Raw genomic sequence first — 27278 nt, forward strand, 5'->3', positions numbered from 1 at the left:
TTACCCAACCAGTTTAAAAATTGTGTATATATGAGTAGGACACAGAAACTTAAACATTTTCAATTTGAAACTAGTTTGGAGCCCTTACACCCCTGGAACCTCGACTTGGGAAAAAGTTGATTGAACCGCTGACTAACCTCATACATAAGTATGTGTTGTACTATGTTTTTCTGATAAACTCGGATTTAAAAAAAGTTCTAGACTGTAAAAAAAATTGTAAAAAATGTTTGAACTGCTGACTTACCCCATACATAAGTATGTGAATGTGATCTACTAATATACTTAAATTAATTGTTGTTTAGATTTTTATATATAAAGAACTGTAGGTGTCAACTTATTAAAAAGCCCAAAAAACTTTATTATTTCATTTGTATAGTTTTTTCACCTTTATATTTGCAATGTTTTTCTGATTAATGCAGATTTGAAAAAAAAAGTTCTGCCAACCAAAAACTTTTATTTAATTTTCATGATCAAATAAACAGTAAAGTATGAGATTGTTATGAAATGTTCATTGGTAACGCAAGAAAAATTTGCTTAACAGCGTATGCGTATGTTTATAACTCGTAACTTATTTTTCAGCACATCTGCTATGTCCCTGTTGTACGAGTGCATCAACACAGTTGTACAAGGTATTTGTTTATTTAGTAACCAAACAGGATCTCCTTGTATATATAGTAGGTAGGGGAAAATGGGACACTATTTAATTCCATTTTCTCGTCTCATTTAGTAGTAAACAAAAAACATCCAAAGAATTATAAATCCGTATCCTCACTACTCCAGTAAAACATTGTTAATTGTTTAAAACATAATCAGATTATTTGGATATTATGTGCTAAAGGTGTTTTATCTTTCCCCACAGTGCTTACTACTATATATTTTTTTCATCTTAAACCAAATTTAGTTCGATAACAATTAATTTGACCCTATTCCTCCTGCTTACTGAAGTCCTAATATCATTTACTTCAGGAATGCAAGACCATGGTTCATCAATTCAGGTATCTAACATTTATTTATTATTATCACACATATATATATATTACTGCTGAGATTTAAACCAGTGTTTCGTAGAATTTTGGACAAGTTTTTTTTAGTTTTTACGATTTGTTTAGAAAGTATTACTATTGGATAAGATTAAAAACAAATAAAGTTTTTATAGCCTACTTTATACCTAATAGTAATATTAAAAAAATCTGCTTTTTATATGATATAGGCTCCCATATTATAGACGCCAAGTTTTGCTTTATTGTGAAAAACGTGTGACATCATAATGTAATCATTATGACGTCATATATGATGTAAAGTGTAGAGCAGCCATCGCCTTACCACTCCAACACCTCCTAACTGAGCGCCTATGTAATAGACAATATATTAAGTTATATAAGATAACAAGCATTGTAGAACATTTACAGTTAAATAAGTGGTTGTAATTTAAAAAAATGTTTGCAAAATTTAAGTTCCAAAAAAAGAATTCTTAAAAAAAATTCTGCATTTTCCGCTTTTGAAAATTTATAGTTAAGAAATGTAGTTACATTGTATTACTCCATCATAATACCTAATTTCCTACTGTTATCCCTTCAGGATGTTTATTTAAGTATTATTTTCATTTGGAAGTTGAAAAAGTAATCTGAATTCTTTATATAGGGTCATGGGATACTTATGAAGGTTTAAATTTGGAATTAATTTAAATAATCATCTTAAATGTCCTAATTACCAATGAGTTTTGTTTGGCTTAATTTATTTTATTCACAATGAAAAGAAATATTAATTGTAACTTTCCTAAGCAATGAAAATTTGGATTTGCTATGTTTTACTTTAATTTATGTATTATAATAGTATTAAATAGCCTATATAATCACTTTGTCCACTTATAAAAAAAGGTATTATATATTTATTGATTAAATTGAGTGGACATTTTCATACACAGAATTTTGTAAATTGCTCTGATTTATTTGTTGTTTTACTATAACTGGTTAATTATGGTTAAATATTTATTTAAAGTAACTTTATTTAAAATAACACGTTATCTACAGTTGTGTGTACAAAAGCTGAGGATACTTATTGAAGATTCTGATCAAAACTGTATGTTATGTTGTATTAATCTCTTGCTATTATTTTAATAATATAAACATAGCTGAATATGCCTATTACATAATTTCTTATAAAAACTTTTTTTTCTATTTCATTCGTTACCTGATTAGTTTATGTTCTTTAAATTTTAAGAGAAATCCAAAGAACATAATTATGTGATAGTTTAAAAATACAGAAATACATTTTGTACCATTTAACTTAAAAACTTTTTTTTCTCTCTTTCATTCGTTACCTGATTAGTTTATATTTTTTTAAATATTAAGAGAAATCCAAAGAACATATGTGGTAGTTAAAAAAATCAGAACTACATTTTGTCCAGTTTCATTTAAAAGTGTTTTTATTACTATTTAATTTGTTACCTGATGAATTTTTTTGTTTTAATTATTAAAAGAAATAAAAACTAGAAAGAAAGTTACAAAATTCAGAAATCCATTTTATCTAGTTAAACTAACTGATAATTTGTTTGACAGTAAAATATCTTGGTCTTCTTGCGATGTCACGCATTTTAAAAACTCATCCGAAAGCTGTACAAGCACACAAGGATTTGATCTTGCAGTGTTTGGATGACAAAGATGAATCAATTCGATTACGAGCGCTGGACTTATTATTTGGAATGGTGAGATACTGTTACATGAGTCATATAACTCATATTGTTGTTGCAAGGCTAATAACGGCATGCCTTGCCAGAAAATGGTGTCTTATAGCGAGGCATGCAATGAGTCGTGGGATTTAAACCAAGTTTAAATATATTTTCTGTTTTTAAGCACAGTTTGCCCATTACCAAAAGCTTAAATATGTAGCTTCATAAAACTTTGTAACTAAAACTTGTTAAACCAATTTAAAATATGTATTTTATTGTTCGTATAGGTAAGGTCATACCCCAAGGCCAGATAACTAGAGTTGACTTATTACCCAAAGCTCAAAACAAACATGTAGCTTTGTACTTTAGAAATTATAAAGTTATAGCGACACATTTATTTAGTTGCATCAAATTGTATGTCAACTTAAAACTTGCAGGCTTTTATTGTTTTTCCATTTGTTTCTCAGAAAGTTAGAATTCAATTCTATGATTGAAACACTTTCATAAATTATTTAAAAACCTAAATCTCGTGTGTTTTTTACTGTAACATTATTAATGTGTTCAGGTACAAAAACTTTTAACATTTTAAAAAAAAGCATGCCTATTTCCAAAATAAACCTCAATTTTTACATTAAGATAATTTTTTTACATGACGATAAATTATTTTTCAGGTTTCCAAGAAGAATTTGATGGAAATAGTTAAGAAATTAATGATCCACGTTGCAAAGGCAGATGGAAGTCAATACAGGGATGAATTAATCAGCAAAATAATCGAAATTTGTTGCCAAAATAATTTTCAGTATATTACTAACTTTGAGTGGTAATAACTTTATTTTTATCGAATATTATTGAGTATTATATTATTATGTCTAATAGTTAAACTAATAATATGAACTTATCATATCTTTATTCATTAATATGGGTTATTTATTATATGTAGTTTATAAATTATTAATTAGTGTGTAATTTTTAGGTTTGAAAGTTGTACATAAATATTATTGATTTTTTTCCAATATTATAATTCTTAGATTTAATCTTGAATTTAAAGCTTTCTGAAATTGTTTCATTTTATGTTGACCTATTTTCATAGTTTTACACAATATATTAATACAGTCAACCCCGCATAATCGGACCAGTTTGGCTTGGTCCTGATGTGGTTCCATTAAGTGGGGTTGACTGTATAAATTTTACCTAAAATATTAATATTCGTTGTTTAATTACATTTTCTTCACAGGTACATCAGTGTATTGATAGAACTAACTAGAATAGATGGTTCAAGTAGTCATGGGGGCTTAATTTCATCGCAAATACTCGATGTTGCTATCAGAGTGAAAAGTATTCGACAATTTGCTGCTCATCAAATGGTGTGTGTTTAATATGTTTGTTTTATTTTTAATGGTTTTTAATTAAAATGGGTTAGATTCTGACTGAATACACTAATAATAGTCTTTGAATGACTTCTTTTTTATTTGAAATATTTATTTTTTTATTTTTAGTTCTTTTTAAAATGATTTGTTTTATATTTATTATGGTTATTTTTATTTTCTAATAGGCTTAAAAATGGTTTATATTTTACTGGTAATTAATGGTACGTAAAACAGTTTGTACTTAACATGCTTTTTTTCTTTTCGTTACCATCTTAAAATAAATAAACTATAAAATGCCATTTACAGGCTTCATTTAAAAATTGTTAAAATTTATTACTTATAAAATGTAACAAATTTCTTCGCGATTTTCTTCTAAATTGTAAAATAATCTTTTGTGTTCAATGGTGAAATACTGTAATATTAAACAACCTTGTATTGACATACAGGCCACATTACTGGAGAATGCTCATGCGTTAATGAGTCAACTTCATCGTAATGGAATGGAGGAAGTATTATACGCAGCTGCTTATATTTGTGGGGAGTTTGCTCAGTAAGACAAATCTTGCACATTTTAATCACAATTTTTTGGTGATGATCATTTAAAATAAAATTTGTAAAGTAAAACTTTACATACAGAGCGTTTTATTATTTATAAAGCTTAAAACTTTACTTACAGGGCTGGATTTAAAAAATATATTAGGCATAACACACTGAAACATAGATCACTTAAAATATTAACTTAAAGTGTTTACGTTTCGGTATGTTATGCCTTAAGTCCACGGCTATGTATGTCGCTGAAAAACCTATTTGTATTTGTAATGTTAAATATCTATCACAAGATGACTTTACAAACTTATTTTAAATATATCAAAAATGATCACCACAAATATTGTGTTGTTTTAACACATTTTAAACTCAGATGGAATAGGTTAAGTGCTCTGTTATCTGAATTAACATATAGTACTTTAGCTTTGGTCTTAGAAATTAATCCTCGTGTATACTTAACTGTATAGAATAACTTATGATGTATATATATATATATATATATATATATATATATAGTGGGGGGAAGATGGGGTACCTTTCGCACATGATATTCAAATTAAAATAAAAAGGTGTCCCATCTTCTCCCACTGTACTACATATATATACATAGCATCTAAACCTAATTTTTTGTATAGATTTGTTGAGAGCCCAGATTGTTTGATTCATGCCATGGTTAGACCACGTGCTACTACACTACCCAGCCATATACAAGGTGTATACTTGCATAATGTAATGAAGCTGTATGCTGTTGCATTGAAACGTGCTGAAGATAGTGATGATAAAGGAGTTGGTCTCACACAGTCGTTACAAGAGAAATTACCCATCTTTATTCAAAGCTCCAACCTTGAAGTGCAGGAGAGGGTATGTTGGGTTATACAAATTGTTAAGTTACCATTGTTTTAGTTCCTATTGTATCTATTCTGTATGTGTGGTGCCCCTCCCCAATTATGTGCATCATGTTCTGCCTCAGTGATTTTGCCTTTTTTCTATTTCTGTCTGGCCTTGTTGGTCATTCATTCTAAACATGTGCTTGTGTTGTGAGGTGCTCTTAATAAATTTAACTACTGACTTAACACAAATATCAGCCTAATTTAAATCAGATAGTTCCTAAGTCCCAGCTTTTCAGCGGCATAATTATGCAAAGAAACAAAATACACATAAACAAGTAAAAATGTGAAAAGACAAATTTGTTCAAAATTAAAAAGGGTAATTGTAATGTCCTTTGTTGAGCTATCTTTTTTCACTACTTTACAAGCCGTCTTGCTTTATGTGTGTGAATGGGATGCAATGTTTAATAAATGCGAGCAATTGGGCATTAATAAATTTATTTAGTTGAATGCAATAATGCCTGGGTTTCTAAATATCTTCTGTAGCAACTACTGACTTAAGCCTAACCAGCAATAGTTACACCTCAACTCAAGTATTACCCAACCTTTAGATTTATTTTTAAATTTCTTTTTTCTTTTTGGATTTTTATTAGGGTGTATATATTTTTTAATTGTTAAATTTTAATTCTTCATTTTTTGATTTATTGAAACACATGGTTATAAAACAGTTTATCATTACAGGCCTCATGTATTCTCACATTGCTGAAATACATAGAAAAGTTGCAAAACAAAGGATTATTTGAAGTGGATGAGTTTTCTTGTTTATTTAAAGGAGAATTAAACCCAGTTGCCCCGAAAGCTCAACGCAAAGTTCCTGTTCCTGAGGGGTCAGTATGTTTAGTGTATATTTAATTATAATAAAAATTAATGCATTTTATTGTAATTTTTTATTACCTATGTTCTTTATATTTATCTTTTAGTTAAAATGCTTCGGACTGTACATTTTGAGAATCAACCGTGTTTTCCCTTTTTTTTTGTAAAAATCTTTTAGTTTGGTATATTTTTCCCAGGTTGGACTTGGATGCTTGGATCAACGATCCTCCATCCTCTTCAGAAGATGAAGATGCCAAGGAGGAGCAGAAGATGGAGTATGAGCGATCATATAATGACTTCTATTCACCCACCAGTGAGAAGAGGAGGGAATATTCACAAGAAGAACTAAATAAAGTAATTATAATACAAAAAAAATAATTTTTTGTATGCTGTTGCTGCAAGGTGTATTATAAGCCTAAAATAAATCATATATTATTTACTAATATTTGGTAGTTAATAATTACATAACTATCTTTTTTTAATTACAAAAACTTAGTTGCCTAAATTTAATATTTTACATTTACCATTAGGCAAATATTTAAATTTGGCTAAATATTTAAATTGCCAGAAGATCGCTTTTAGATTTATATATAAAAATATTGATCTGGGGTATTGCTGTTGAGTGAATTTTGGCATTTAGGGCAAATGTCTTACTATTACATCTATTTCCACTCACAAATTATCTTCAACCAAAAAAGAATAGGCCTATATTGTATTCTGCTGGTATAATGGCATGTCATCTCTGGTTAACTCTTTTGGCCGTCTGATGATTTCTCAATGCTACCTTACCCATTTAGAATAGAATTAATGATGATATTGTTTGCATCACAGTTACGCGAGGAACGCATGGTTGAACAAGCGAACAACCCCAACTACTTGATGTCAAAGGTAATCTACTACAGAAGTTCTTAAACCTACGCATTATAAATTTAAGTTTTAATTTAACAATTGTAGGCCTACTATAAATATGCCAGACATTATAAAATACAATTTAAATTTAATTTTACAATATTTCTGTAAGCATGGTAAAATTTGGATATTTGTTAAAAATTAAAATTAGCACATCTTGGTTCTTAGAATGTAAGAATCTGGTGTATTGGTATGGTTAATATGATTTCAGTTACACATTTTTTTCTTACTGCAAGTCATAAACAAATGAAAAAAAATGTTCTAGGTAAAAAATTTTTTTTTATTTTAAAAATTAGGAATTGTTTTTTTAACTTAATTTTAAATTTTTGTTTTTTTAACTTAATTTTAAATATAAATTTAAAATTTTTATAATTTATTTTTTTTTACCATGCCTAACATTTTTTACCCCTTGCTTAACTTAATAGAAAGCTGAAGGATATATGAATCCTGATGAAGAAAGTGAAGCAGGAAGCATTAACCTTGATATATCAGTACCTCTACATGTGCCTGGGTTGCCTAGCAGTGATAGGTATTTTAAAATGGTAAGTTACCCATGGGTGTTTTAATTTTGTAGAATATTTTATTTAAGTAAAATGTAATGTGTTATATTTGATTAGAATTAATATATTATTTACTAATATTTAATAATTTGGCTTGGCCTAGATCCCAGGTCCTTGACAAGGACCTCACCCATAAAAAAAAATAAATAAATAAAAAAAATATTTTATACTTAATAATTACATAACTATCTTTTTCAGTAAGAAAATTTAATTCCTTAAATTTAATGTTTTACAATAACGATTAGGTCAATGAATATTTTACAAAAGAACCTAAAAAATGTGATTGAAATCTCTTACTAGTAACATTAACAAAATGAGTTGGCTATTATATTCCACAAGAATGTTCTTTAATCTTTTTTTGATGTTTTCAGGAACAAGATCGGAGACGTCGTCAAAGAGCAGAACGCGTTGTTAAAAAGAAGAAAGCTAAAAGAGGAAAACATGGGAGGAAGAGAGAGGAGCAGGAGGAGCCAGAGGAAGAGGAGGATATTGCTCCTGTGCATGCAGTGGAAATTGTTAATGAAGAAATGCCAGAGGTGATTGAAAAATGAGAATACTTGTTAATTTGTTTTGTAGTTTTTAAACCAAAAGCAATTGAATACCAAAAGCTATAATATTATTTGGTTCTTTGATTTTTTTCTTAAAAATTGTTCTTTTTTTCTGTTTTGTGGTAAAGTGCTATTTTATTGTTATGTTTTAAAATTTACTGTTAAAAAGGGAGCTGTCAAAACAAATAAAACTTTACAAATGAAAAATTTTAAATAAAAAGTTGCCAGAGGCAGTGGGACCATTGGAACCCAAGAACTTTAATATCTTTGGTTTTCTTTTGTTTTGTTTTTTTCTTTGTTTTCGTAATGATTTTTATGTTTTGTGATAAAATGCCATTTTTTGTTTTATGTTTTAAAATTCCTTGTTAAAACAGGGAGCTGTGAAAACGGATTCTGAAGATGAAAATCCATCGATCGATCCTCACAAAGCTCTCGATATTGATCTTGATTCGTAAGTTTACTTTTCAATTGACGGTTGATACAAAATAATTATAGTTGTATTACATATGCTATATTAAATTTTCAAGTTGTATATTAAAAATGTATTATACCATTACATGTGGTAAAATTGTGCTAAGTTTAAACAGTAAAACACTACTGATTTTCTTTGCTAGCAGTTTATTTTATGTATGAAAAATTAGAAGTTTTATTTTATGAATGAAATATTTCATGTTGTTGTGGAAAATGGACATAGGGGATTAAAATACAATTCATATTTTATATTGTTGTAAACACCTACCTTACAATACATTTCATTATTTTTCACAGACCATTAACTGCATCGGAAGCTTTACCAAAACCAAAGCACCGAGAAACAAGTGCTAAGCTTATTATAGAAGAACCAGAAAAGAAAGAAAAACCATCGAAAAAGAAAAAACATAAAAAAGAGAAAAAGCACAAGGTAATAAAACTTTAGAAATAAATTTATTATGAAGGCAATATTGAAATGTAGTTTTTTAATAATAGTGTTATTTTTTTTATTTTTTTTATTATTTTTTTTATAGAAGAAACATCATTCTGCACCTGTTGAAAGTTTGTTGGTTGATGAAGTTGATGTTGATAGGACAGTGAATGGTCATCAACATCAACAGGTTGATCAACAAGATGTTGTTCAAGTTAAAAAAGAGAAAAAGGTTTGTATTATGTTGAATTATATGTGTATTTTAAAGTTTTGTAATTTTAATTTGTTTTAACTGCTGTTACCCCACTAGAAAATATGTTTTTGGTTATTTTTCATATGTGGTAGCTTTCTAGCTTAGGGTCGATTTTATATGAGTGAGAGCCTACACTGTGACTTGCCCTGAGATTTAGCCATTACTTTACTTCTATTATCAGATGTTTTTGTTTAACAGTAAAAGCTTACATAATTTTTTATCATATTAAATGCCCCATGTCTTCATGAAGTTTCGTATTTTAGTTGTCTTTTCATAACTTTTAGTTATAAGCCACATAGTATTTGTATAATGTTAGTAATTGCAGTTTTATATTTTACAGGAAGATGATTTGAGTTTTTGGTTAAATGATTCAAGTGAAAAGATGGAAGAACCTGTAGTGAATGGGTATGTAGTGTATATTGTATTTAATTATTAATACAATGATGGTTATATATGGTTGAGGTTACTTAGGTTTAATAGCAAGGCATTCCATGGGACCTGGGATTCGGATTAGGTTTGGTCCAATTATCCCATACAGTAATGCTAGTTATTCCCACAGCCACAATATTGTGTTGAATTAATTGTAAAATTTTAAAAAGTATAAATAAAGTAGGGTGGGGGAAGATGGGACACCTTTAGCACATGATATCCAAACATCCTGATTGTGTTTTATATAATTAACATCGGTATATGGGAGTCTTAGGGATAAGGTTTTATAACTCTTTAAATTTTATATGCTTCCCACCAAATTGGACGAGAAAATAGAATGAAAAGGTGTTCCATCTTCCCCCACCCTACTATATAAAATACTTGTAACTTGAGTTAGATTTGCCCCATTATCTTGTGTAGTGATGCCTGGTATTTTTACAGAATTATATCCAACTAATTGTTTTCCAAATAGAATAAATATAAAATAGTTGTAACTAAGAAAATTAGATAACATTAATACACAAATAATACTTTTACCTACCTCGATTTAAATCAAAATAAATGTAGAATATTTTTGGAAAAATATTACTTAAATATGGTTCCATGTATAAACAGTAATACACCTAAAACGCAATTTTGGATACCCACCAAATACCCATACTTGCATAGACATAATAATAATTCTATCACCCACAGTGTGGCTGTAGAGGATGACAAGCCAACACAAAAAATTTCAAAAGAAAAAAAGAGAAATAAAAAAGCAAAGAAATCGAAAAGAAAATCTGTAGAAGTAGAAGAACCACCCCCACCTTCTGAACCACAGGTATATATAGTAGGGTGGGGGAAGATGGGACACCTTTTCATTCTGTTTTCTCATCTCATTTAGTAGTAAACAAAGAACATTCAAAGAATTATGAAACCGTATTCTGATGACTGTCATATACCGTTGTTGATTGTTTGAAACTCGATCAGAATATTTGGATATTATGTGCTAAAAATGTCCCATCTTACCCCAAAGTACTATTCTAATTATTTATAAAAAAATTTTGAATTTTTACTTCTTAAATTTGTTGTGTCCTAAACTATAGCGAACCGTGTTTTTGGCATTGTCTTGCAAGTAAGGCTTGAATAGTTTGTTTTTGGTTGGGCCTTTTAGAACCTATCTAGTATCTTCTGAATTTTTTAACTACGGATGTATGTAATTTAATAATCCTAGCGTGGTAAGGGCAACGTATGTCATTATAATATAGGTAATATCTTTCACACACCCTGTACCTGAGTTACCACATATAAAACTTTGTGGGCGATTTTTTGTATTTTTATTTATTTTATGAATGGCTGACAGTTTGGACAAAGGCCACTGGGTTGGAGCACTTCCTGCACAAGGACAAATACACCCACAATGAGAACAACATTTTTCTTTGAACCGTAATTTTTACAGGCACGCTAACCAATGCGCCATAGCATAAGACATCCCTATAACTAAACTACCAAATTTGTAATAGATCCAAATGAGTCGATATACATTGCTTGCTGAAAACAAAGACATGAGAATTGAGTTCGAAACACGATCCATACCACGACAAGAAAAGAAAATCACTGTATCTTGTGTTTTCTCCAATTTATCTTCAAGTTTTATCAAAACTATTGAGTTTAATGTCCTTGATACATTGAATACAAGGTTAGTATACCGCATAGGGTATAAAATCACTGCTATATCTTTGTGGGACAATTTGCTGGGTTTTACAGCAGTGTCGCTTTTGCACACAGCAACACAGGGGTCTATTATTTATACATATTGTCCAAGTTATCAAGTACACATTTATTTTTTGTTTTGTGGATGATCGCCTATTTTTACATAAGTGTCTGATGTGTTGTCCCAATTTTATTTTATATAGGTAAAGTACTTCGGCAAGGCTTTACAACCCAAACACACTCCAATCATTACTTTAAAGTTAGGTTTATTTACAGCCCCACACAGCACAAGTACATGTTTAAAATGAATGACCAACAAGGTCCGACAGAAAAAGGAAAAAGGCAAAATCACTGAGGCAGAACATAATGCACATGATTAAAAATGGCACCACATAGATACAATACAAACTAATATCAATGGAAACTTAACAATTCTAACATGTTTTTAGACTGATTCGAGATGGTGGTAGCTCGTCACATGACGCTGTGCGAATCCCTTTTTCCTTGCCACCTTCAGCAAGGAATGAATGTCAACTTGAGTTCACGGCATCCAGTGTTACCATGCCACAGCGACTTAAGGGTACCATAACATACATGGTACAGGATGATACGAAACAACATACTAACCAAGAGAAACTGGACTTCAAATTACATCTGCCATGTTCCGCGTATCTTATATCAACACCACTGTCAAGGTTTGGTTAATCTATTTCTAAAGAAAATATATGTCAAAGTTATTGAATATCCTATTACTATAGAACAGTGCTCTTCAACCGGTGTGCACGGTGCACCCTAGAGTGCACAAAAATATGCCTTTTATTAGTTTTGAACATTTTAAACAAATATTTTTTAACAAATTTAACAAAACACACTTTCCTACAGTCTTTTTTCTATGAGTTCCATATCTTGCATCACTTGCGAAACGTCATTAGTTTTACGTTAAAGCAATCAGGGGTGCATAAGTTCGTCGCAACAACTTTAGGAGCTCACCAACCTAGAAAAGGTTAAAGAGCACTGCTATAGGCATTTGGGGTGTAGATTTTTACCATAGCAGTAGTGTTGAGCCTCTTAATGATGGACATAAGCCCTTTTATTATGTGTAGCTCTGGTCAGGTATAGAGTAAATCCTGTTTTCCCCTTTTTTACTTTAAATAATTGAAGTTTAAGTGTATATATTTTATATAGTACCAATTGTATATTATTTAATTAACAATGGTTAATTACAGTGATCGCTTCACCAAGTTGTTATCATCTGGTGAAGTTACAGACAAAGCTTCATATCAGTTCAACAACACAGACATGACTTTAGAATTAATGCTGCAGAAACTTTGTTTCTACATTAAATTTGCTGGTATGAATGTTTCTTTGTTAGATTGTTTTATTTTATAGGGGCAGGAAAATGACAGTTGTTATGATGAAAATAATAGTTGTTATATTTTTAGCCTAATTTTTCATTTTATACACTATGTACCAGTAACAAGTTGATAGGTATAACCTTGTGGGTGATTGTCTTTTTTCCGGGCTGGTGCTGACGAATTGGAAAACTCTTTTTGTGAAGTGATCACTGGTTTGGAGCAATTACCATTCAGTGTGTTTCACTCGCCCACAGTAGCAGCATCAAGCCGTGAACCTGGTATGCTACGAATATGTTACGAATGCCAAGTCGCTGCTACCATTGTGGTCTTATGTGTCCTTGGGCAAGACACTTAACGGCAATTGCTCCAACCCAGTGGTCACTAATGGGTTGTCTAAATTATCTCCATATATATAAAAAAAAAAAAAATAATAATAATCACCCACAAAGTAACATACATGGTAACTCGTAAGCTGGCAAGAGGTGTTAAGCCCGTGCTATAACAACTGTCGTTTTTTCGGCCATGCGAGAATAAAGTAAGTTACATTCATTCAAGTCACTGTGTTATGGTGTTGAATAAATGGCAATGTTTTTTTAACAGTTGTAGAACAAATTGGGAACAGTGCTTCACTTTATTCGTCATCTATTCAGAAACACCATGTTTGCTTGCTGGTTAAAAGTGTGGTAAGTCTGTAGTTTGTAAGTTTTTAGTTTAATAGTACTGTGGAATAGGTTGGAATACTGTTAGCACTTAAATCCCACATTTCCTGGTTGTGTTTTTAATAATTAACGATGCTCTTTTAGAGTTATAGGTTTATGGTTATATAACTCCGTAATGTTTTTAATTATGATTCCTACCAAATGACATGAGAAAAAAAGAGAAAGAAAGCCCTTTATGTCCCACTTTACTATACTTTGGTAATACATACTGTATTTGACAGGGCAATGGTATAAGCATCGATGGAAAAAGTGATAATAGTTCGTTGCTATCTAATATAATGGATGAAGTCAAAATGGTGGGGAAAACATAAGATCATATCCTGTATGTGAGATAATGGTTTTGTGCAAAGGGGCATTTTGGTGTTAAATGATCATTAATAGCCAAACAACACAAGAAGACGATTTTTTGCATAATACAATATTTAAATCCATCGTTTTATCTCCAAGACGATTTAAAAATGAGCAATCACCTTAAATGTTGTACTAATATTGTATTGTTCTTATACTGGCACTCCACATTTGAATTAGCATATTAAATTTCTTATTTATTTTAGTTAGACATGAAATACTATTATGTAGTCACTACATTTTGTTTGGTGCTTACTCTATCATTGCCCAACAAAAATTTTACTGTTTTTGAAAATAATTTTTGTGTCGAATGTAACCATATGTATATGTTATTTATCGTATATCATTTGTAAGATGTCTATGTTCTACACGCTGTACATTTATTGCATAATATAACATTAGTGGAAATTAGAATGGTCTATGGTTAACTTACGTGGCTTGGTCGAATCATCATTTCATAAATACAAGGTTTGTGAATCATATACAAGCAACATGTTATTATTTTGAATATACGAATGTGAATGAAACTTATTTAACTCTGCGTGGTGGGCAATGACGGACGTTATAATGTGTTCCGTTCCATAGAGCCCATACACGCCTTCGAGTTTTTCGAATATTTAACTTGGTGGTTAATTTGAATAAACGAATGTAACTTATTTTATCCTCGCGTGGCCGCAAAACGATAGTCGCTATAACGCGGATGTACACTTCGTGCCAGCTTACGAGTTACCGCGAATGTTACTTTGTGGTTAATTGTGTTTATTGTTTGTTAGTGTAGGGCTGACAATTTAGGCAATTCCTAAACAACTACTTCATTAGAGCAGTATTAAGCCATCAATTGTAACATTATCGAACATAGAATCCCGTATCCTTCGGTTACGATACAAGCGCCTAACAACCTTGTCGGACGGTTAATCGCCACTACTCTAATCACTCGAGTAAATAGCTGTGACTTATCTAGAGCCTGGCGTGGCGGACACCGACAGTCGTAATATCACGGTTGCTCCCTTTCTCCTACCTCGTGTCCGATTATTAGATGTTACTTTTTGTGTGCTTACATTTTGGATTATTTTGTTGTGGGCCTTACTTTATTAATATTTAGATTCGAGGTGTCGCTCGTGAGCAGTTTCAAACTGTTTATCATAGCGTACAAGTCTATTGGTATGGTAGCAGCCCTTTGCTTCATAGGGTTATAGTTTCAGTTCACCTTTTAGTTAGAATGCATTGTCTCGATTTTAAGGACACTCAGACAGTGTCAATAATGTGTTAATGACGACTTCAGAAGAGTAAGATTTTTGTTGATTCAGACCCACTGGGTTTCAGAAACATAGGCAGACAATGAGTCTGGATTCCGTATTCTTTCGGCTAGTGAAAGACATGGTGTCACGACGCCGAACAGTGTAGAACAGTTAACTTGTATAACGAATACATAACTCCATTCTGTGTTTTATACAATAGTGCGCTAACTATACATACACATGGCGTTAACTATAACGTTTTCATGGCTTCCGGCATCGCACAAAGTACAACTGAGTCACGAAAGACTAATAACAAACAAGTAATATACATCTATATATACCATAATATACTGAAGTGCTAAATCTATACACTGCAGTGCAGTGCAAATACCTTATCATGGATCACTGGTTCAGAAAAAAGTAAGACAAATTATTTCTTCAACTTATCGCTGGAGGGGAATTGCTTTTTACACAGTTTAGCAGTCAGCGTCACTGCTGTAAGTAAGAACACATAGCTTTGTTTTGAATTCCATAGTTGAGATTTTACTTCAGACTAATATACAGTGGCATTTTTTGTTCAGTGTGTAGAAACTTTTATAGAAACCAAAATAGTTAACCACGGCAATCAGGGTGTACAGGCACCGAAAGATAATGACTTGTAACAAGATATTGCTATTGTAGTAAGCGCTTGTGTGAATGGCAAATCGCTGCCCGTTTAATGATACGTTATCCGTTTTACAGTTGCCAAGTGCGAGCACACATACGAAGTTTACAGTGGGTTGTAGTCGTGCGGCGTTCCTCTTGTTGGCTGCTTGCTGCTAGTAGATTGTATATTGATTTCCGAGGTTGTGTGCTCATGGACTAAACGCCTAAGCGGACTCTTTGAACTCGTTCTGACTGCTTTATCAAACTGCAGATATTTGGTCCTTTTAACTTTTATTATCACCACTAACGATTATAACTCTCACAATACAGTGAGAGATCAAAGTCAATACAGTTAGCACCGAAAAGTGCTTATCAGATATATGTATCGTACTATAGAGGTTGCACGGGTAGCTCTTTGACCCTAAAGACAATTGAGGTTTTTTGGGTTACTCTGAGTTATGACACTTAAACATTCATTTTTATAGCGGGCCAAAAATGACGTGAAAGTTATGTGAAAAAGGTTTCGTAATCACTATTGCGTTACCGCAGGAAATCCCACAAGCCTTTCAGAGACTTACCTCCCGTTGAGTGTTGGTAGGATTTCTGTGTTAAACGCTGTTGGTAAATTGGCCGAGTGCTTTTCATAGAAGGAGCAAACCCGAGATCCGTAATTACTTACACTTTCGTTCGTTTCTGGCTTTATGAGTTATGAATTGCGTCTACAATTTTATTGCGATTGTGTTACTAAGTTGTTATATATATATATATATATAGTAGCCATTTTTCAGGAGAGTTGAGCTGGTAGTATTCCTTTTTTAGTTGGGTTGTAGTTTATGTGACGATTAGGGTCTTATTGCAAACCTAGTAGCATTACTATGGTATTTTGAGGCTAAGAAATGTTTATTTTCAAATTTCCAGTTGCCTTATACTTACAGTGTTTTGTTATAGGGTTGTGTCTTCACATGTACAGAAAGGAAGTTGTGTTTTGTTTGTTAATAAAGTATTGCGTTTTGTACGATTAAGTTGGCAAGACAAAAATCTATCCATGGATGTGGCATTAGGACCGTTTTAATAAGAATCACGCAACACAAGAATAAGTAAGTACTAGATAATAGCTTTATTACATTCAAGGGTATAAAACATTAGAAATAAGGATATCCCTTTGTTTGTATGTTAGCTTTGGATTTAAAAATAGCCTACCCTAACCGTATAGTAGGGTGGGGGAATATGGGACACTTTATCATTCTCTTTTCTCACCACATTTGGTAGTTAACATTGAAAGAATTATAAAACCGTAACCTTACGACTCCCATAGACCGTTGTTAATTGTTAAAACATGATCTTAATATTTAAACAATGTACGCTAAAGGTGTCCCATCTCCCCCCACCCTACTTCAGAGACGAGTAATTTAAGCCCTTGGGTTTTAGATTGTTTTTCTTTTGGATGCTACTTTATAAAATGTTTAGAAATTGATCCCCCTATACAAGTGGTTAAACTTTCACTTGTCATATTTGTCAGAGAATGGATTTTAAAAGCAAATATACTGTACATGTGTACCGATAAAGCGCGAATAAAGATATGTCAGCTGACCTTGAAAGCAACGTTTTCCGCCATTTTGGACGTCTAAATCGAAACTATCCGACGCCATGGCTCAGTGATTGGCGTGCTTTCTGGCCTGAACGACGCGAATCGCCACTGACACAAAGTTCAATATTTAAATTAATGGAACCTCCTGGTTGTTCTCTCGGACTCTAGAAAGGTAAGAACGTCTACTTTTTTACTAATGTTTAAACATTACAAACGATTGATATGCCGGGATCGTCTAGAAATTGAACTCGGACCTATATATACACTTTTGCAAGTCTTTGATCAAGCAGTAATTGCTGAAAGCCAGTAGTCCGTTATGTTTAATTTGTTAGCCATACATTATTAAATCCCTAAAATTCATCACCCACAAAGTGTGTGGTAACAGGTGACTCGTAAGCGGCCACGAGGTAAATAAAACTTCCAGGTTATTACGGCTGTCGATGCCCCGTCACGCGAGTATATAAAACAACCTACGCACTAACTAAATGGGAAACCCGTCAAGTCATACCACGGATGTCCTATCGCGTGTGTGGGGCCTCCTACACCTCTTTTGCAAGCGAGCTACAGATACACACTTTGTTCTCGTGTTTATGGCTGCCGATTTGGACAAGCAGTTTAAAGAAATTACCGTTGAAATATTTTTAATGGCCACTCACGCGCACAAAGATTTCAACAACAGTTAATGGCGTTGAAACTTAAAATAATCGACCTATGAAACTACACAGTGTAAAAAAACAAAATACCTTTTATTAAAGTATTTTCGAGGTGTTTTAGTTACAATACAAAAGCAGTGTAAAGGCACAATTATAGAAGAATTACTTTGCATGTGCGAATGGGCAAAAACAAACAATTAGGAACATATTTGTGCAAGCAGAGGTGAACTGGTGCAATTTATAAAGGTTATACTGGTCAAACTACAGAGGCATCATTCTACTTCCCAGGTGCCTACTTAAAAATTTTGCATAAGTAGAAGTTATAGTGGTGCATATTTAAACTACAGAGACATCTTTCCACTTCCCAGGCTCCATGCAACTTGCCCTCTCATCTCCTATTAATTTCTGGTTTAATGAACTTACTAACCAGCTTTGTTCTGGTGTCTGGTCCAGCGCAGCGTTGCATAGCATCGTAAAATTGGAAGAAGTTGGTGCAGAGAATACTTCAACATCTGGATGTTCAGATTGAATCTGCTTTTCCATTTCTTCAATCGTTAGATGTGGATCTTCGCGCCATTTAAAATATTCTAAGTATGCTGTGTTGTTACCATCAAGGTATTGAAGATATTTCACTAAATCTGCCGCCGTTTTAAACCAATCTGCATGAATGAATGAATTCCGAGGCGCAACAGCAATAACATCATCCACAGTCGGTCCCCACACTACAGGTATCACTCCATACCAAAGAGGCGCCTCCCAAAACTTCTCTGTGATATAATCCTTACAACCAATATTGTTCTCAAAGGAGAAATAAAACTTGTATTTCTTTATTTCAGCTCCCCACTGTTCAGATTTGTATGATGGAAGTTGAGGACAAGCTTTAAAGCAGCGGCCACAGCTAAAATTAAAAGCATAAGTATATGAACAGCCAAGCAGAAGTAGATATTAGTATACACTATACAGTAAGCTCATCTAAGAAGCAAAATAAAATCTTAGCATAAGTGCAACTAGTTAAATAATTAATACAATAATTGTAAGATTTATGTTTGTATGGATACTTACACACACATACAGTATTTTCAGACATACAGTATTTGTTGTGTTTTGTGTATAACAGAAGTTAGTACGAAAAAAACTTTAAAAAATTTAAAACTGAAAAAAACAATTTTCCTTTGACCATTTAAAACTATAATGTTATGCAACTGAAATAAAAACAAAAACTTTATAAAAGTTTACCTTTCTACAGGAAATCCAGTTGCTACGATTTCTTTGTAATAATTCATTCGTTCAACTGCTCCTCTCATAGTGTCACAATTACTAACAATCCATATCTGTATTAAAAGGTAACGTTACCTAGACATTAAGTATAAACATACACAATTATTGCATTATAGTATTTGAAATTTTACAACTTAGAATATATATAACCTATAGCTAAAATAGCTTGTGTTTACGCAATGATATATTAAGCCATTAACCATATTTGCTTAGTGACTCAAACCATATTTGTGATACACTATTTCTTAGAAACATGGTCAACTGAAAGTCATGTCTACAGGCTACTACAGCACGTCATACAAGATATCACATGCCTTTAGCTGTATGGGCCATCCTAGAACCACCACAGGGTAATTGGACCAAAAAAATGGTCAAATCATTTACAGTGATAAAGTATCTACTTATAAAAACAAAGGTAAACAATATATGTTAAAATCAATTATAAAAATAACTTACTGCAAGTTTACTCTTTTCTGAAAGCAATTTATCCAAAACATTAGCACCTTTTTCCACCATGTTATATACGTTTCGTCTTGTCCCATATCCACTATATAAATCACTATTTTTATGATAAGTCATGGTCATGTTGAAGAAATTATCGAATGCCTTAAAATCAGTTCTGTACAAGTAGCTCATGGCCCATGGATTTTCCTTGCTCCAAAACACGAACAGCTGCTTTGGGCTCCTGTTAAAATAAATGATTAATTTGAGTTTTAATACTAAATTTTTCAGATAAATCTATATAGGTGTTGAAGCTGTGCACCGAAAATATGTTCGTTTAGGTATAAGAAGATATCGAAAACAAACCTGTAATGTTGCCACGGAATATCCTTTTTTGAAATAGTTGTCAGATGAAATATGACTGCATCTGCTTCTTCAATACGCTCTCGTTTATAAGTTAAACTACATCTTCCAAATCTTGTACCTTCTGGTTCACTGGTGAAACCAACAGCCCAAGGATGGTCCCACATTAGAAGTACACCTGATGGTGTATGATTTTTGTTTGGCGTAGATTTTGGTTCAAATAATCGTTTTGGGTAGTAGGTGAGCCATTCTTTTGCGAAAATAATAAAAGTTCCAAATACAAGAAGAACACCGATTTTTCTTAACTGCTTTTTCATTATCATGCCGTTAGACTGTGTAACTTTGGTACTGTTACTACTGTACAATCCAATTGCTTAAGTTACTGTCAAGGGTAACACTATACATTTATGTTTTATTAAATTAAGAGTTCACATTGATAACCCTATAAGAAAAATTTGTATTTAAGATGTTTTACTAGAAGACGTTGGTATTAACGATTTAGTTTGCGATTGGTTTAGGATTTAATTTTCGACACAAAACGTCCGATTCCCCCGCGCCCCAAAATCTGGGATGCCATTTTCAGCTATGGACTAAACTAGTCGCGGCCTAAATTCGATTTTTCTTTTTTAATCATCGGCTAAAAAATCGCGGTATCCAATAGTTTTGGTTACCGCGACCGACTAGTTTAGTCAGTTGCCGAGAATATCATCAAATCAAGTAACTTTTATACATTTCTAACAAAAACCGTATTCCGGCATGTAAAGACGCCTAATCGGTTAACTGTAAACAAACACCGCACACCAGATCAACCGTTTCCGTACACTAGAGTGGCGACATTGGCCAGTGGGGATCCATATTTAGTGTTTATTGAGCCTGATTAAAGCAGGTGGCTTTGGTAATCTTTTAGCCGGTGACCAGGTATTTTTTTTTGTTCTAAAAATGTTCGTTTGGTCTCACTGATAACCGCTGTCTATTTTTTTGAAAAACATCGGGCGATTGGCAAAAACTTATATGGAAATTCTTGAAAACGTGCAGAGTGACCATACTTTTAACACGAGCCATCAACCTGCCATAACGTTCGTAACATAATTACAATTGTGTGATATAACATACTGCTATTGTGACGTAATAAATCGTTAACCTTAGACGCAAATCAGCCGAATTACAGGTTTTTTACTGGTCACCAGCTGAAGGATTATATATCGATTACTTTTAGTTAATTTAATATCTTTATTGATCACGATTTGTTTATGTTACTGTTCATGGTTCATGTTGAACCAGCTAACAATAACTGACGCAAGTCGCGAAAGTTACGTTTATATTTTTATATGACGTCATAATCTCAGCCGCGTCGTTTTCGCGTAACGATTTTTGGCTTTCTTTTTAATGCAGACCATGACTTACACTATTTTGTATCTGCGTACATTCAGAGTATGTTATAGTTGGAGTTTGTGTTATCTATATACCGTACAGTCCCACAAGATTGGTGAACTTCGTTTACTACAATTAACGAGTTAGCGATCCATGGCGCCTCGGAACTTAGATACCTTACCATATGCCTTACCCAAAGTTAGTATATAGACCGACCTTACCTGGTAAGGTATCTATGCTGTAATAGACCGTGGTGGTCACTAACATGCATATAGGTTCCAACAAAATTGCGTATGGGGTTTTCGATTACATGTATTTATGTTTTTAATTGTTTAATTAAATCAAGTATAATTTTATATACGGACTCTGGTTTTAATATGTAACATCTTGCATGATTATGTTGGGTGTGCGGTATAGAGGTTCCTCATGGTCGCACCCATTTCAAAAGTTATACCTTAATTCGTGGTTGGCACATTTACTTACGGCGGTAGGACGACGCGTTGCATCGTGTGACGGATGCGGACAGACGTGAGGACAGCAAGAGTATAAGAAAGCTCATACTGAACTCAACACGAATATATGAGGCTTAAGCTCTTATATTATTGTACTGCAAATACGTGGAAGAGTTAACGTGACGTTCGATTTATTTAAGAGCCTCTTCATAACAGTACCTAGAAGAGTTATAGCAACAGCAGGCTGCGTATAGTCAGCAAATATTTCCTATGCTAGCCTGTAAAATATGTTAATTGTATAAAAAAACTCTCCATGCAGATGCAGGTTTTTATATATAGGGTGGGAAAAGATTAGACACCATAAGCACATAATATCCAAATATCCCGAAGTAGAATGAATAGGCGTCTCATCTCCCCCACCCTACTATATCATTAGGTTTTAAGCTGTGTGTCTGTTGCATTCGGCCAAATAACTTGGCACACGTTGAGCACAAGCGATTATAATTACGTGCAAGCTAGTAGCATAATTTGCAACGTTCGGCGTATAAACCTAAAAAACTTTGTCCTTTTTATTCTTTTTTGTACATGTCATTTATACAGTCTTTAAAAACCCATGAAATTTCCTTATCACGCCGGCGCATATACACTTAAGCAAATCCGTGGGTATTTAAGTTGTTACGTCCGGATAAATTTAAAGCTTTAGCTTAGACACATTATCGCCGTTACATTATTATATTGTAAAAAGTAACAGACTTAAGTTTAATTTTTGCTACAAATATTTAAAGGCATCACAACCTATATGAAGATGCAGGTTTTTACATATTGTTACGTTTTGAGTTGTGTGTATGTTGCATTCGGCCAAATAACTTGGCACAAGCTGAGCACAAGCGAGTATTATATACAGAATGGTAGTACCGTTAACCATCAAGCTGCAGTTGATTCTTGTGCTTCATTGAATGCTACACTAGCTCGAGTTAAAACAACACAAGTGCAACAATTCCTCGTAAGCATCATTACCGGTAAGTAAGTTGAACTTTACTTTAGCTGATACAAAGTAGATTCACAATAATATTTGTTGATTGTAGTTTAATTGAATTAGTAAATAAATGTTTTATTAAAGTGTTAGGCAGTTAGGGGATCAATATTTTGTCTTTAAGTTTTAATGACGTGTTTTATGACCAGTCATAAAGCTATATTAACATTTTTAATGCTTAAAGCCCTTGATTGCATTTTAAACATATATACATAATATGGAGAAAATGGAATATTACCACCTAAATGCAATGTTTCTTAAACGTGGTTTTAACAATTGACAACGCGCTAGTTTTAGCCGCGGATCAATGCGGCTATATATTTCTGTAAATATTCTTTGTCTTCTACCAAATGGGACAAGAAATGAGAATGAAAACATATTCCATCTTGATCTTTTCCCCCGTACCATAAGACGATATTGCAGATATTTGTTTTTATTTAAAATAGGTACGAAAAACTATTACATCGGGTTAAACCGAATCAACCTGGGCAAAACCGGATTCCAATGGAATGATGGAACGAATGTGACGTCAGGTGAAGCGCAATGGAATGTTGATGAACCGAACAACCTCGGCAATAACGAAGCTTGTGTTCAAATGCGTGGGGTAAATGACAACAACCACGGTTGGAATGATGTGCCTTGTAACACTCCCTGTAACTACATATGCGAGCGACATAAAGGTGAGCTTTAGCAAATAATATCCAAATATCCTGATCGTGTTTTAAACAATTAACAACGGTCTTGGGGGGTTGTGAAGATACAGTTTTATAATTCTTCAAATAATGTTCTTTGTTTACTACCAAGCGTGACGAAAAAGAAGATTGAAAAAGTGTCCTATCTTCGCCCACCTTACTATATTTATAGTATGCTGAAAAAAATCATTGCTAACAATTATAATAACTTTGATATTTTCCCTATATTCCAGACATCACAATTAACGGGTCTTCCGTGCAGTTTGTTTACTCCAGCAAAAGTCACACGGTTTTAGAAATTGTGTACAGAATGTGTTTAAGTGCCGCCCCGTACAAAGTAGAAGCAAGTGCTCGTATGTTGGATGAAAGTTTACCCCATCGTTTCAACGTCATCCCCATCGATATTCGGTCTTATTCATTCTTAGCAAGGTTGGAAAGGATCGACTTAAACAGCGGGTGGTCCACATCCGAGATCAACATATCCTGGATAGCTTACTTCAATACACCAGTGCATATATATTGAATAACGTTAATTTTTGAATATAGTAGGGTGGGGAATATGGGACACTTTTTCAATCTATTTTCTCGTCCCATTTAGTAGTAAACAAAGAACATTCAAAGAATTATAAAACCGTATCCTCACGACTCTACATGTCGTTGTTAATTGCTTAAAACACGATCTAGCTGTTTGGATATTGTGTCCCGTTCCCCTACCATATGATATATATAACCAAACTATTAATTACATTGGGAACTAATTTTCATAAAGTGTTGCATTTCTTGTATGTTTTATATGTCTTGTAATTATTAATGGCTGTCTGCATTTGACAAGATTCATTGATTTCGAGCTCGATTGGTTTTGCCTGAACTGAGTTGTGATGTCTTTCTGTATATTTTCTGGGAATCCCGAGTTATTGTGTTGTGGTGTATTAAACAATAAAAGGAAATTTCGTCATGAAGGCAGCGTCGTACTTTGATATCGAGATTTTGTGACAGTATGTTTCACTTTAGACTTTAGACGCCACTTTTTGCAGTGTATACATTATTACATTCACGAGACGGATTGTTGCTCAACCACGCGAAGATGAATGCATAATACTAATTAATTCCATTAGCTATGATAAACGAATTAGATTTTCCAGTTTTTTTTTTATTGGAATATGAATAGTCACCAGTGAAATTTTATAACTTTGCTTTCTTGTTGTTTTTTAGATCGTGCCCATGGCGCCCTCTATAAGTTATAGAGGGCGCCATGATCGTGCCCATTAAAGGCAGCGATATCTGTTTCTGTTAGCAACCAGTTGTTTACGTTTTTTGTAAAGCGTGCAGCGGTTTTATGACCTAAACAAGAGTTTTTTATGTTTATGCATAGCTAAACTGCTATATATTATATAATATTGGACAGATACCGATACTGAAAAAATATTTTAAAAACCACTGTATTTATAAGTAATTTTGTTTACTTGGAAAAATATTAACCACTATTACACTTAAGAAAGTTTACACATTTTTAATAATTAGTTTCCACATTTTTAAGCAATGGATAAATAGTCTGCATTATGGATGTTCTTTCTGAGCGGGCTGTGATGCCAATTGGCACCCCAACGCGCTTATCACCAGATCACAGTCAACATGAACCTGTCATTAACGTACCGCGTCCATCATCTGACAGATCTCAGGTGGAATATGAATATTCAGTCAAATTTGATTAAAGTGCCAAAATTATCTAATGTCATTTGATTAAAAGGGTTGATTATACAATTGAATACATCCATTCAACCCAGTCTGCAGAGTATGGCAGATGCACGAGCGATTTTTTTACAAACTTTTGTTTATGCACGCCATAATTTGTCCCACGCACGCCAATTAATTTAACAATGAACAAAATTTGTATTAAATTAAGTAGGATTTTCTATTGTGGCTTGAAAATGTACGTGCTTTGCACGCAGATTTTTAATGATAGCACACGCGCACAGGAAAAATAACCGTCTTGCACGCACGAGATCACGTCAGGAACTGCTATACTCTGCAGACTGGTATTCAACACTTATTAAAACTTTTAAATGTATTCGAATCTTGATTAAGTTACGTTGACAACTAACTGCTGTGCAGAGAATGACACCTTTATGTACCTTTACCAAATTTTTGGTTGTGAACGCAATAGTTTGTTCTGTTTTATTACTAAAAAAATGCATATCAAAACATAGGTCAAGCAAACATGATAGTTTTGTATCAAATATTTGTGCTTGTTCTGCTACCAATTTAAATCACATAAACAATTAGTCCTACAAATGTCCTACAATGAGATATCATTGGAACTGCTATTTTCTGCAGACTGAGCTACGCATAACATCATAAAATTAAGCATAAAGTTTCACATATGTTCAGTGTCGTGATACACTTGTGTTATAGTGACTATCATTTCCCTACACACCAAGATAAATAAACATATATTTATTTTTGTTTATGAGAAAGCTAAATTTACTGACATGTTTTACAGGATGTATCTCATATACTTGCTGGTGTATTTCATGATCTTTACACCAAAGAAGTAATGAGCAAAGAAACAGTGAATAACTTGACAGTTTCAGGTGATGGAAGTACAAAGTTTCACAAGAAGTGCATGAATCAGCTGCATCAGGTATTCAAATGTTGTTATTATCAGTTTTGGAAGCTTTATTTGTCATCCCATTTTTTCATTTGTCAAATTATTCTTTAATAACCCTAGTTTTGGAATACAATTTTATTTTTCTAATAACGTTAATATTTATTGCATGAATTAATTTGCAGTTTCATAACATTACCTAAATTTTATTTTCTTTCCTAAATCAGTATTGTTGTTTTAACATAACAAATAGATAGGAATTACTCCTAAAAATGAGCTCAAAATCAAAATAAGTTTCCACCAAAAAGTGTTGTAGACTGGTAGTTGAATCCAAACCCAACATACAATAAACAAAGTCTCACAGTGTTACAGATAATTAGTTGAAACAAAGTACGATCTAATTAAAAGAAAAGTGTGTGTTAAAGATTAAACATATATTTACAACATTTTTTTCATACAGGTGCACTTGGACCATAAAAAAAAACTGGAGGAATTTAATGCTGTTGAACGTCAAATTATGCAGGTTGTTTTTATATATCATCTTATAAACCAGTGCCTTTTAACCCCTGGGTCATGACGCATGACTAAAAAGCGTGATCACGCTTTAGTTGTCAGGTCCCATGCTACTGTATAACTTTTGTGTTTATTTTTTTTATTATATTTATGTACGCACTATGCTTTATTTTATTGTTTCGAAAAAAACATTTTAAATAAATTTTTGGGTTACCAAGACTTTATCATTAGTTTATGCTTAGTTCGAAGTAATACAAAACCTATTATTAAAAATATTTAAAGGCTCGAGCTCAAGCTGTATCAGCTGATGAGCGTGCATTGAATAAGTTGTCTTCACCAGTGGGTTGTGAAACTTATGAAAAGCTGGGTCTTCCTTCAGGTAGTGGATCTATACTGTCTATGTAAATA

General features: G+C 32.7%; 4 protein-coding genes and 1 non-coding gene across 5 annotated transcripts in view; 4 read left to right on the forward strand and 1 right to left on the reverse strand.

The window, feature by feature from the left end:
- The window catches only part of LOC100175457 (AP-3 complex subunit delta-1), a 17702-nt gene extending 3220 nt beyond the window's left edge, over positions 1–14482 (forward strand). Inside the window, exons 8-31 of the mRNA XM_018815866.2 lie at positions 75–148; positions 580–629; positions 967–995; positions 2031–2079; positions 2559–2704; positions 3340–3488; positions 3903–4032; positions 4482–4585; positions 5217–5442; positions 6150–6295; positions 6479–6635; positions 7113–7169; positions 7616–7732; positions 8122–8286; positions 8673–8749; positions 9067–9199; positions 9303–9431; positions 9793–9857; positions 10578–10704; positions 11387–11562; positions 12026–12271; positions 12803–12927; positions 13532–13614; positions 13872–14482. Of these exons, the coding sequence (XP_018671411.1) occupies positions 75–148; positions 580–629; positions 967–995; positions 2031–2079; positions 2559–2704; positions 3340–3488; positions 3903–4032; positions 4482–4585; positions 5217–5442; positions 6150–6295; positions 6479–6635; positions 7113–7169; positions 7616–7732; positions 8122–8286; positions 8673–8749; positions 9067–9199; positions 9303–9431; positions 9793–9857; positions 10578–10704; positions 11387–11562; positions 12026–12271; positions 12803–12927; positions 13532–13614; positions 13872–13961 (2850 nt within the window). The 3' untranslated portion in view covers positions 13962–14482. The remainder of the gene's footprint in view (positions 1–74; positions 149–579; positions 630–966; positions 996–2030; positions 2080–2558; positions 2705–3339; positions 3489–3902; positions 4033–4481; positions 4586–5216; positions 5443–6149; positions 6296–6478; positions 6636–7112; positions 7170–7615; positions 7733–8121; positions 8287–8672; positions 8750–9066; positions 9200–9302; positions 9432–9792; positions 9858–10577; positions 10705–11386; positions 11563–12025; positions 12272–12802; positions 12928–13531; positions 13615–13871) is intronic.
- Positions 4744–4795, forward strand: mir4139 (microRNA 4139). Its single transcript, NR_034535.1, has one exon. It is a non-coding gene; the product is annotated as a microRNA 4139 (primary transcript).
- Positions 14483–18120: 3638 nt separating the features above from the next.
- Positions 18121–20629, reverse strand: ona6 (alpha3-fucosyltransferase). The gene is given in 4 exon segments (NM_001032621.1): positions 18121–19020; positions 19359–19453; positions 19857–20085; positions 20208–20629. Coding segments are annotated over 4 exon segments (1206 nt in total). The 5' UTR covers positions 20528–20629; the 3' UTR covers positions 18121–18458.
- A 2186-nt stretch (positions 20630–22815) lies between these two features.
- LOC108950345 (C-type lectin domain family 4 member E-like) lies at positions 22816–24591 on the forward strand. The gene is made up of 3 exons (XM_018815862.2): positions 22816–23046; positions 23507–23740; positions 23986–24591. The coding sequence occupies exons 1-3, from the start codon at positions 22827–22829 to the stop codon at positions 24273–24275; spliced, it is 744 nt and encodes a 247-aa protein (XP_018671407.2). The 5' UTR covers positions 22816–22826; the 3' UTR covers positions 24276–24591.
- Positions 24592–25294: 703 nt separating this feature from the next.
- Positions 25295–27275, forward strand: LOC104266610 (deleted in lung and esophageal cancer protein 1 homolog). Its single transcript, XM_026838755.1, has 4 exons — positions 25295–25431; positions 26253–26393; positions 26818–26880; positions 27153–27275. The coding sequence occupies exons 1-4, from the start codon at positions 25312–25314 to the stop codon at positions 27273–27275; spliced, it is 447 nt and encodes a 148-aa protein (XP_026694556.1). The 5' UTR covers positions 25295–25311.
- The last annotated feature ends 3 nt before the right edge of the window (positions 27276–27278 follow it).

The sequence above is a fragment of the Ciona intestinalis genome, unplaced genomic scaffold, assembly GCF_000224145.3.
Source record: "Ciona intestinalis unplaced genomic scaffold, KH HT000111.2, whole genome shotgun sequence".
Classification (NCBI taxonomy): domain Eukaryota; kingdom Metazoa; phylum Chordata; class Ascidiacea; order Phlebobranchia; family Cionidae; genus Ciona; species Ciona intestinalis.

What these genes read in the sequence shown, in the direction of transcription:
- LOC108950345 (XM_018815862.2), top strand. Translation starts at nt 22,827, where the DNA reads ATGAAGATGCAGGTTTTTACATATTGTTACGTTTTGAGTTGTGTGTAT. An exon ending in CCTCGTAAGCATCATTACCG is followed by an intron (nt 23,047 to 23,506) that starts GTAAGTAAGTTG and finishes TATTTAAAATAG; the next exon opens with GTACGAAAAACTATTACATC. An exon ending in CATATGCGAGCGACATAAAG is followed by an intron (nt 23,741 to 23,985) that starts GTGAGCTTTAGC and finishes CCTATATTCCAG; the next exon opens with ACATCACAATTAACGGGTCT.
- LOC104266610 (XM_026838755.1), top strand. Translation starts at nt 25,312, where the DNA reads ATGGATGTTCTTTCTGAGCGGGCTGTGATGCCAATTGGCACCCCAACG. An exon ending in CATCATCTGACAGATCTCAG is followed by an intron (nt 25,432 to 26,252) that starts GTGGAATATGAA and finishes CATGTTTTACAG; the next exon opens with GATGTATCTCATATACTTGC. An exon ending in TTGAACGTCAAATTATGCAG is followed by an intron (nt 26,881 to 27,152) that starts GTTGTTTTTATA and finishes AAATATTTAAAG; the next exon opens with GCTCGAGCTCAAGCTGTATC.